General features: G+C 41.7%; 1 protein-coding gene across 1 annotated transcript in view; it reads right to left on the reverse strand.

Moving 5' to 3' along the window:
* COL6A3 (collagen type VI alpha 3 chain) overlaps nt 1-12,119 on the reverse strand; it is a 90,178-nt gene that overhangs the window by 65,102 nt on the left and 12,957 nt on the right. The window contains exons 2-3 of the mRNA XM_001153544.7: nt 7,578-7,698; nt 5,438-6,055 (exon numbers count right to left, since the gene is read on the reverse strand). Of these exons, the coding sequence (XP_001153544.4) occupies nt 5,438-6,055; nt 7,578-7,668 (709 nt within the window). The 5' untranslated portion in view covers nt 7,669-7,698. The remainder of the gene's footprint in view (nt 1-5,437; nt 6,056-7,577; nt 7,699-12,119) is intronic.

The raw sequence follows: 12,119 nt of genomic DNA on the forward strand, positions 1-12,119 counted from the left end.
CTTCTCTCCCCCATAATGGCAAACAGAGAATTCCCAACCTGATGCTGAGAACGGGGTTATATAGCAGCCCTGAGGGAGGAATAGGGATCGAGAAATCTAAAAGTCAGGGCCAGAGATTTCACAGCATCAGTTCGAATGTTTAAATTTGGCTGATTTAAACTCAAGGAGGAGCACAATTATTCTAGTCAATGTTTTTGATAACTTGAGTATGTGTTAGGGACAAGAAGAGATTATATGTGAGCTTATCTATTTATATTCTGGGATTCCAGAAAACTACACTCAGTGTATCATTTTTAAATGATGGTAATATTATAGGTAAGACCATTCACTCTGATCTCTGATCTTTTCAATGACAGTGAACATTTTATATTTAACATTAATGTTTCCTTGTGCCAACAAAATTGTTTTTGTTCTCACTGTAGAAAAGGATCCAAAGCTTGTCTCACAAAATTGAAGAGTTCTGCTCTAGTGAAATTACATTCTTACCCAAGCTCTTCTCATTGTGTGAACTGAAACAGAGATTGCCAGGTTCGGAACTGCCCTCTTCCCTTCCTAATATACAAGAAAGTTCCTAACAATATATTTGCAGATTAATTCTTTGCATAGGGAAATATATTAACCTGGCAACATTGCTATCACAATCCTTCTTATAAGATACAACGAGTAGGATAATTGTTGTGCTGCAGTAATTAAGATCTTGTGTTTTTAGTAATTGCCACACAAAAGTTTTATATAAGACTAGGCCCTTGATTAGGGCCCAAAGCATTTGCCACTGTTCAGCCAAAATATAAGATTCCTGAAGTATCTTCAAGAGAGTGTGGTGCCAGGGGGTGTGAATTACACAGAAGGCCATAGAAATGGCCTACATCATTGTATAATACAGAGGCTCCACAAATCCCACAAAATTCTTCAACATTTCCCAGGCCTAAACCAATGACCTCAAAGGACACGGAAGGATTTGCCACTTCCTCAGCATATCAAGACGTTTAAAAGAAGGATTAAATATGATCAATACAGTCAAGCTTTTAAAAATGATCCCTAAGTCGCAGGATAACACTATTTCTTCTCCATTTGTAACTTACTTTTGGGTTGAAATTTATAGTCGTGCAAATAAGATAAATGGACCCTGAGGGAAAATCCTTGAACATTCTCTTGTAAAAGACTGAACATCTACAGTGGCCAGTCATAGAAACACGTTGGATAATTTGTCATCACTGAATAACAACATTATCCTCTTACACACACAATAATGGGACATACAAGGGCATGCTTTGTTATTCAAGAGAGCTGAAGCCTCAAGGGCACACAGGGGCCATGTGTGCTTGTGTACAGCAAGGCGGACCAATGACCAATGTTAATGTTACAAGGAATCAGATCTATGCACAATTTAAAAGCTTTAAAGTTGTCTGGTTTTCTGCTTCTATGCTTTGTGTATCACATCCTCTATGGTGTTTTCTACAGAAAAGTTTTACAGTGTCCAAGGAAAATTCACAGTTTCCTTCGACATCCCTGGAAGCTCTTTTCCCGAGCTCACTGGTGTGGGCACAATGCCTTTCTTAGCTCATGTGATGCCTCCTTTCATTAAGAAAAACAAGTTCACATTCTTGTTTCCTATGTAAAACACAAAATTGTAGATATATTTTACAAATTTTAAAAATCTTCATCCTTTACAGAGAAAAGAAAGCTGATGCCAAAATCCTCCCTGTCACCTTTAGCTTTTGTTTTAAAATAAAGGTTTTATATCTCAGGTATATTCATTTTTTTAAAGAATGACAGAGGGATTTTTAAAAACACAACCATTAGAGATTGATTATTTGAGTAGAGTTCATTGACAACAGTGGTGATCGTTCATATTTTACACATATGTGTGTTTTATAATCAAGAACGCTCTATGGGGAAGTTACCCAGCAGACAGGTAGTAAGAAGAGGCAGCCCTAACTAATTAGCAATCTCTATAATGCCCTTCTAACTGGCTTTCCAAAAAACTATAAGCAGAGATGTACTGTTCTTCCTAAGATTATTATCCTATGTTTTTGCCGTGGAACATGCAGCGGGACGTGGTACTAGGAGGAATTGCAGAGTGATGTTAATTAGAAAAGACACATGAATGGATTAATTTTCTGCCCTGGTGCTGCTAGTGGCTTGGACACTAGAAGACAGAGATGCTTTCTTGGCATAAAAACAAAGGTTTTATCATCTGTGTGGAAACACACGATGTTGGTAGTTTCATTTAGCATTCACTATGGTAATCTCATTGTTTGTCCATTACATAATGGTTAAACATAAAGGCAAACTCAGCTATTTTTGTGAGTATAACAAAACGTCAATAAAAGATGTTCCATTTCTCTACTGGTCCCTTTCACTGTTTGTTTGTTTGTTTGTTTGTTTGTTTGTTTGTTTGTTTTAGACAGAGTTTCACTCTTGTCACCCAGGCTGGAGTGCAGTGTCACAAATTTGGCTCACTGCAACCTCCACCTCCTGGATTCAAGCGATTCTCCTGCCTCAGCCTCCCGGGATTACAGGCACCCACCACCACACCTGGCTAATTTTTGTATTTTTGGTAGAGACGGGGTTTCACCATGTTGACCAGGCTGGTCTCAAACTCCTGACCTCAGATGATCCTCCCGCCTCAGCCTCCCAAAGTGCTGGGATTATAGGCGTGAGCCCCTTTCACTATTTTTTGGTAGGTCTTTGTTATTATCCCGATATTCCGAAATGTGATGGATCAGGGAATTAATGATACTGAGACTATCGTAGCGAGAAGTGCAGTTCATTGTAGATACCCTCTTGTCATTTCCTGGTAACCTGAGTGTTTGGTTTGGGGTGCTCTTGGAGACACCCAGCTTTTCCTGTCATTTGGCAGGACTGATGCCTGTGTGGTAATGCCAGGGGTGAGGCCTGTCATTTGGAAGCAGGGAACACTTTGCAGTGTTTGAACTGCCTCTCACTCTTTCCTATGGAGAAGCAGACCCACAGGTAAGGGCATCAGCACTGCCAGCCCCGTTAAAGCTGAAATCAGGAGTAACCACTGGGAAAACCATTTTATGAACAAACTTCTGAAACACCCTGGAGCTGGCTAGTTCTGAAACCCTCTTCTTCATCAAGCTCTGCCTGCTCAAGACAGCTAGTTCCTTTCTGCTGATGTTGGGTCATCTCTCTTCAGCTCCTGCTTTCTGAATCCTTGTTATGAAAAACTGACATCTGGTACTGCTTCTCTGCAACTGCTCCAGTATTCTGATTGCAATCTTGCAATTCTTCTGCTGTCCCTCCCATGTGGTCCTGTAGAGTGATGTGTGCCTCCAAGCCTCAACTCTCTTTTTTCTGCCCCACCATCCATGTGTATTCACAAGAGACTGACTCTCCATCAGTCACCTCACCTCCTACCTCCTGTCCCAATGGCCATCTTGGTGGTAACCATTTTTTAAAGTGTAGGAGAAAAATCTGTTCATAAATCTTGCTTCCTATGATCAGTTCCCCTATGCCATGTGGTTGCCCACTCATTCTTTTTTGATTCAAATTATCCACTTCCTCATGCCTACTAAATACACAGAAGAGAGTCTCCAACATTCCTACGTGATTTAGTTACATTATGTTCAGCCTGTGTTCACACTGCAGACTCTGTGGTCATCTCCAGACTTTAAGGTCTGTATGGACAACCTTTGTGAGCACCACCCTCTCTGGTTTCTGCAGTGGCTGGCTGTCTATAGTTCCTACACATCTGAGGACCACACTGAGCACCATTGGAAACTCCTCAAGCCCCGCGATTGGCCCTCAGAGGTCTCCCTGTCTACACACCAGCAGCTTCTCCAACTTGCACACTCAGCTGTCTCCAGGACTCTCCTTCCGAGACCTGGCCTCTCATCCTCTGGCTCTTCAGAGGTCTCCTGGCCCATTCCAGCTCTCATTAGCTCCCCATGCAGCTAGGACACCATGGCAGGCTGTTTCAGGAATTTACTAGCTACCACTCTGGATTTCCTTACTGAGAAAATTTTCTTCTGTCCTCTCTATTGTTCCCTCTTTGCAAGTTCCAGTTCTGGGAACTCCTTTGATCCTGGGAGTGCCTGAGATATCTGCAGAAAGGCAGGGATCCACACTAATGGAGACACCCACTGACTCGTAATCTCTGATAGCAACTGGATGCCACTTCAAATCAGCAGTTGCTTCCTGAATGTTTTGTGACCCCTCTTCACATCCCTATAGCAGCTGATCAAAAATAACTTCAATCCCTCCAAGCCCCCAAGCCCCACTGCTTCCCTCCTTTATTGAGATGATGGATGTCAACTCAACTTGAACTCTCTCAATGTGCCTCTTATCCACCTGAATATCTTGGAAACACAGCCCCTTTTCTCATGCCTTCCCTCCATCTCAGAGAACATGTGTGTCTCCTTTCTGGAGCTCAACTCTCCCCCTGGATTCCTCTCTCATTTCCTGCTCATTCCACCCAGAATTCTCTGCTACCAACTATCAAATGGCTGCATGGACTCATTTTCTAACAAGGGGAGGTCCCTCTGCTCTGCCCATCGCTGATGAGTAAGCTGTGGGCACTCATTACAGTTGCTGTGGTATGGTAGAGTTTGAAATTGTACTTGTCAAATTCCTTCCCCACTGGCCATTTAGGCACTTAGCCCTGGAAGGAGAGCTAACAGGCTTAACTGGTTAAATAACCTGTCGGCCAATTAGCTCTGTACATGCAACTGCACATGACACATCGATGCAATGTCCGTGTGCTCTCAGTACTTCCAGAGTGGTTCTCATCAACTCCATTAGAATTAGAAGAGTCTCTGTGGGCACAGCCATGATTACCGCATGGAGAAGAAATAAGAAGACCAGACCCACAGCCCAAATGCACAGCCTCCAGCTCCGGCTGTCACTAACCATCCAGGACTAAATTTTTTCCAAATCAATCTAGACTGGATCATAGCTGAGGTTTCTTGTAATTCCGATTCTACCAACACTCTTAAATTAACTCCGTAAAGTAGAAGAGAGAAGCTCTCTGCTAGTCCACTGGACACAAAAACAGATGCCCTCGCTCCCGTCTCAGTTCACGCACTCTCCAACAGGGAGCTTTCCTTAAAGGAAACAGATCCCAACACCAAATAGAGGAGTTTGATCAGATGCACACCTCACCACTCTGAGGCTTTCTTTTCTAAGGAAGGCAGAGGTATTTTATGGGATCATAATATTAGAATGTGGGTTTTTTTAGACTGAAAATATTAGTTGTTTAAAAAAAGACTCTTCTTGTATGTAGGTGAATGCCCTACTTGGGGAGAAGACTATGGAAGAATATTCCAAATCAAACCTTTGTTTTTAAACCTGTGAACACTCATCTCTTCCCTGGCCCGCGCGCCATCCTAGCTGTTGCTTTAAGGCCAGCAGTTGCCAAGCTCATCTCCCAAGAACAGCAGGGCAGGGCATAGCTTGGTGGCGTTGCCATTACCTGTGATGTCTTTAAGGGTTTCCGTGTCCCCAGCCCTTTCTGGACTCACGGATGAATGCACACAGGACACTAAGTTTCCTACTATGTCATGAAGTGAGGTAAAATTCTCTAGGTTGAACATATGCATATTGAGCGGTTCACTTGCTATTTCTTTTAACGCTCCTTCATCTGCATCCTCAACTCCAATTGCAAACACGTTAACATCAGCAGACTTAAGTTCCGCTGAGGGCAGAGCAAGGCCATCCTTCGAGTGTCCATCAGTTAACACTACGATAACCTGAGGGACTCCGTCACCGGCCCGGCTTCCAGCAGCCTTGGTGAGGTGGCTTTGCATTATGTATTCTAATCCTTTTCCAGTCTGATTGGTTCCCCCAATATAAGACATGTTGGAAATATGAGAAAGGACTTCTTGTTTAGTACGATACGTATTTAACAGGAACTCGGTATGTGGGTTTCCGTTGAACTGGACCAGAGCAAAATGGAAATCATTTTCTCCCACAGCTAAGGATTTTACAACATCATATAGAAACTCTCGAACAAGTTGGAAATGTTCCTCTCCAATGGTCCAAGAGGAATCCACTAGAAATATTATATCAGCAGCCGCACCATTTTTGACATCTTTAAAAAAAGACATTGGTTTAGATTTTTCTACTATGTAAGCAATTACTTCCTATCAGTGCAAAGCCTTCCTAAACAAATTTGGTTTACACTATACTGCTACTAAACACTTCACACCTCACTGATAATACAGGAAGGTAGACTCACTTACCTGGGAACCAGGGACCTGAGCCCATGCACTCAATAGTTGCTGGTGCCCAGTCACTAGCCCAAGTTCCATACTCAGAGACCATCATAAATGGGCCAGTAGCATGCTCCAGATTGGGGAAACAATTTCCTGGGCTGTCTTTAACTCAAGTATGATTCCCTGTGGCAGTTTGAGCCCCAAGACCCACCTGATTAAACCAGAAGGAAGTCTTATCACAGACAACCAACCATCATTTTATAAATTCATTTTTTAGTTTGGAATACGAAACCGGGCCTTGACAAAAAAGGAAAAGTAAAAATTGCTATTTTCCATTCACTAACCCCCAATGCTTTGGGTAATTTGCGTGAAAAATAAATATAATAAATACATGTTCTTTAAGCGAGGAGGACTTGTGTAAATGTAGAGAAGGGAAAAGACGTATTTTTTCCAGATTTTTTGAGCATGAACAAACTGTACTCTATTAGTTACTGCATATTTTTCAGAGCCGGAAAAGTCTCCATAGATGTCAAACATTATCTATCTCGTTTCCAGATGAACCCAGTTCTCCCTCAAGGGTGGGAGCTCAGGGTATCAGGCTGTCAGTGGCCCCAGGAGGTGCCCTTCTGCAGCTGTGAGCCAGGCTTGCTGCTGGACTCTACTTACCTCAGGCTGACCTGATGCCCCAACCCACGTTCTTCTTCCATTGAAGTGACACTAGACTTCCCTCCATCTAAGAGCAACCTGGCCTGGAGGAAGAATCCCTCAGAGGCCAAGCTCTCTGGGTCAAGGAGAGGGAGACCCACCTGAATCCTTTCCAGCTTGCAATGCATGAAGCATTTCCCACTTTTCTAAAACTCTGAAATCAAATTCTTAATAGAGTTAATTAGAACCCATGCTTTTAATTCGTTTTGGGAAACAGAAATCTTAAAGATTCAAGGATCCTAGATGAAAAATGCATTCCTGCATCTGGAGTTAGAGAGAGAGGGTGATCTTTGTATTTTTCAGGGAAAATAGTTTTTACTCTCAATCATTGACTTCTCCCTACTTTATGTGCTCAGAGACCAGCCAATGCCAGAAATGTGGAAAGTCCCTTCAGGTGGTAAAACATTTGAGATACAAACTTTCCGTTCACATCCAATGTAAAAACAAATCATTTTCAAGCCAATTCCAAGATACCAAACCCAAGTTTTAATAAAAATAGGTCATCTCTCACTGGATAAAGAGTATCTGAAAAGGTCTATAAATCCTAGAACTATCCTATCTGACTATCCTATAATAAATGGCTTAGCTACCTTAAAAACATATCTAAGCTCTATGTCAGTGCCTGATGTCTAAGATCTAAAATCAAAGAATGATATTCCTTTTTACAAAATCAAGGACGTTTCTGGCTCTTACCTGCTTGCTGCTGCTGGGCATGAGTTGTAGGAAAGCCTGAGAGAAAGAGGCAAAAGACGGCCACTAAGGGCAAGTGCCGATGTTTCCTCATTTTGAATTTGTCTAAGCACCAAATATGAACCTAAAAGAGAAAACAGGGCAAAGGGAATGATCAGTTTTTGACTCTCATTATGCAAAATCCCTCAAAATCCCATGCTTTCTACGTCCTTTTTAGACTTCCAAGAAGACTTTGTATCTGATTCATTCTTTGAACCAGCAGCAAAAGGATGGATGATAGACAGTTAGATAGATGATAGATAGATAGATAGATAGATAGATAGATAGATAGATAGATAAAAATCTATACAGATACATACATGTGCACATATATGCATATATAAAAGGAAGGGAGGAAGGAAGGAAGGAGGGAGGGAAGGAAGGAAGGAGAAGGGAAGGGAAGGGAAGAGAAGTGAAGGGAAGGGAGAAGAGAAGGAAGGTAAGGGAAGGGAAGGAAGGAAGAAGTGAAAGAAGGGAAGGAAGGAAGAAGTGAAGGAAGGAAAGGAAGGGAAAGAAAGGAAGGCGAGAGGGAGGGAAGGAGGGAAGGAAGGAAGGATGGAAGGAAGGAAGGAGAAGAAGAGAAAGAAGCAGAAGAAAAACGAAGAGGAGAGAAGGAAAGAAAGAAAGAGAGAGGGAGGGAGGGAGGGAGAGAGGGAAGGAGGGAGGGAGGAAGGGAGGAGGCAAGGTGGGAAGGTGGGAGGAAGGTAAAGAATAGGTAAGTGAGAAGTGAATAGGCAGAGCTCTCTGTCTAAAGGGACCTCAGACCTCTTCTTGTTAGCAGAACATAGGTCACCTGTAATGGCACTGCTCACTCTCCTCTCTGGACATTCTTAAACATAGTTCAAAGAACACAATTACATTTTTAGAAAATAGGCATTCGTAGTAGTTTCTCCACAATCTGAAAATATTCTCTTTCTTTTTCAAATTACTAATGAATGAAAAATTTATCCATTATGAAAGATAGTTTTGATTAAACATATAAATGAGAATTTTTGAATCTAGTGACTATTACTTTGGCCACAGCTAAAAGCTATGCAATTAAACCTTCTTTTCCTCCCAAAGTGATGTACACAGCAATTTGGAAATAGCATATTCCTAAGCAAAGAGCAGAATGGAAATGGGTCAGGAGTAAAAGCACTCATAGGCACAAGGCATCAGGTTTTGACACCCAGCTTAAGTTTGTAAGTCATGTTTAAAAGAACCTCAGAGGAAAGTTTCAGTTTATGGAGAGAACGGGCTTTGCCCAAATTACACCAAATGCAACCCAACCACAGCAGCTGGGACCATGTCAAGCCTTGTCCATATTCTCTATTAATATTTAGCACTTTTCCTCCAAGGAAAATCTGCCATATGCCAACCTCCAATCTCACAGTGGAATGAGCCCGGGGTGATTTAATTAGTAAGACTGTGAAGCCAGACCTGGAGGCTAACTGCCCTGATGCAGAGTCTCCCATACCCACGCGCCTCTGGGGGCCGCACACATGATGCCCCACCAGCCAAGTTCACGTTCACTTGAGCTCAGTAGCGTGCACCATCAGACCTTTCCCCTGCCAACACCTTTTCTTCCTACCACAAGATTTTGTGACAGCCTCTTCACTCTCCAATCTCCAATCTAAGAGATCAGCTTGGGGGCTGGGGTCTCCCTTAAGACCCCTCCAGAGAGCTAGGGTCTTTCTGTCTTGGCTGAAGTCCCCTTGCCAGGACAGCATCTTTTTTCTCCTCTCCTTGACACAGGATTCTGGTTTCCTTTAACTTTTTCTTAGACCACAGACGGGGCTGCCCACAGGACCCTGTGCTCTGAAGGGCCCCATGCTCAGTTTGATGCTTTGATGTTGCTATCTTGGAATTCTTAAAACATTTGAACAAGAAGCTCATTTTCATTTTGCAATGATGTGCATGTCAGTGACTCTTCTTACCCAGACTGGCCAGGGGTTCCCCAGTTAGGAGCTGTCTGGTCAGGGGTTCCCTTTTCAGAGGTTTGGGTAACAGTACTGGGGAACAAGGCCATTGGCGACACAGGTAGGCTAGGATGTTATTAAACCGCTGTTTTGGGTGCCATGTTATCAAAAGTTATTCAGCATCTACTATGTGATAATTGCAGTTTTTCATAATTTTTCATAATGTGTGTTATTTATCTTTACATTATCCTTAGAGGTAGATGCTGATCCTCATGCTTACAGGAAAAAATGGGGGTGCAGAGAATAAGTGGCCAAGGTGCACAACTATTCAGACACCTTGGTGCTCAATAGCACCTGCCACATTGAGGGTTCATAAGATGAGAGGATAAGAAGAACATTTTTATTTCTCCATGAAAACCCCATGATTCCATAGCAACTTTTCAATCAAGTTCACCAGCCTGAATTTGGGCTTTTTAGGAATCAGAAAAGGAGCCAGAGATGTTGGGGAAAGACAAGGTGCTTGGAATCAGATAAATCTGGATCCTGGATCCACCACACCCTACCTCAGGCAGGTGGTATACTTGCTCAAAGCCTCCATTTCCTCCTCTATAACACAGAACAATGATAGCCATGCCTCTCTTCCAGCCCTCTGTGAGGAGCATGTGGCAGGCTGTTTGGTAAATGCCTGACGCGGAATGGATGGTAAGTGAACTCTAACTACAATTCTCCAGCAACGTTTCATTCATCAGCATTTCCCAAAGCACATTTCATGGAACACCCATTCCATTCGATGTTCTAAGGGGAAAAACAGGCGTTCCATAAGCAACGCAGTTTGGAAAGTGCTGAATACCAAGCCTCCTTCTGGAACAGTTACAATATACCTTAATATATAGCAGTTCTGAAAAATAAAGTAAAGAAACCTGCTGTACTTGATTTAACCGAGAATTCCCCAAACACATTTCATGGGCTATTCCTCTCCATGTCTAATTTTGCTAAGCTCTTACTCCTCTGAAGCAGCAACCAAAGGCATCTCCACCTGCCCAGGCCTCCACTGAGCCCAGATCACTGGGTTTGCAAATATCTGTTCTCTCGGACTCCATTAACTGTAAGTGGGACCCATGTCCCTTGATGGTGGAGCTCACCGCCTCCCTGTGACCAAGTGAGAGAATTAGAATGGGTAGACGACTGACGTTTCCCCGGAGAAGCCCAGGGGAAGGACCAGACTCAATCTCATTATCAGCATGAACTTTCATGACACTAGTTAATATTGTCATTTTTTCTTATACTGAGTTTCAGGAAGAATTATTTGATATTGGAAATGATATAGTGTAGACTACAGTTAAATTAGAAATTCCATTTGACTTAAGAAACTGAAATACATATAATCTAGGGAGATTGAGTTTTCATCATCATTTCACTGTTAGGGTTTGAAGGTTAAAAAGAAGTCTGTTTCACAGATTACAGCATGTAAAGGCATTCAGCATCAGTGTGAATGAAAATCAAAAACATCTTTCTGGTTATCAAGTATATGTCAGATTTTGAAATGTGACTTTTTTCATCTTATAATTCTAAAACTCCAAATGCTTACAAATTGGTTTTATATCCCCTGCATCAGGAATAATTTGGCAATTCCCTGAAGAAAGCAAGGAGAAATGAGAGCAAATCAGGCACGTGAAATTGTTTATACAAGACTTTGGAAAGACTGACAAGACTCCATGAGATCTGAAAGAAGTGAGGAAAATAACACACCAAGAAACTGGATAACCTAGAAAAAAAATAGATATTTGCTTGAAATATACAATCCACCAAGACTGAATCATGAAGCAATAAAAAAAAATTCTGAACAGACTTAAAATTAGTATGGGGTTGAATCAGTAATCAAAAACCTTCCATAAAAAAAAAAAAAAAAAAAAAACCCAGGACCAGATGTCTCTCCTGGAAAATTCTTCCAAACACTTAAGGAAGAATTAACACTAATCCTTCTCAAACTTTTCTCAAAAAAATTAAAGACGAAGGAACACCCCCAAACTCATTTTTATAAGGCCAATATTGAAAAGAAAAATACAGACCAATATCCCTGATGAACACTGATGCAAAAATTCTCAACACAATACTAGCTGACCAAATCAACAGCACATTAAAAGGATTATACACTCTAACCAAGTGGAACTTATTTCTAGAATGCAAGGATGTTTCAACGTATGAAAACCAATCAATGTGATACACCACATTAACAGAATGAAGGGGTGGAAAATAGCAAAGCTTGAGACCTCACACTTATAATTTCAAAACATATTACAAAATGGCGTAATGAAATCAATATGATGCTGACTTAAAGACAGGCATATGAACCAATGGAACAGAATAGAGAGCCCAGAAATAAAACCTCATGTATATGATCTTTGAGCTTCAACAAAGCTACACAGTGGGGAAAGGCTAGCCTCCATCGTATGAATGTTCCTCAAAAAACTGAAAACAGAATTATCATATAATTCATCTATCCCACTTTTGGGTATATCCAAAAGAAGTGAAAACAGGATCTCAAAGATATATTTGCACACCCATGTTCATTTCAGCATTATTTGTAATATCCAAAAGGTGGAAACAA

Source organism: Pan troglodytes, chromosome 13, assembly GCF_028858775.2.
Source record: "Pan troglodytes isolate AG18354 chromosome 13, NHGRI_mPanTro3-v2.0_pri, whole genome shotgun sequence".
Classification (NCBI taxonomy): domain Eukaryota; kingdom Metazoa; phylum Chordata; class Mammalia; order Primates; family Hominidae; genus Pan; species Pan troglodytes.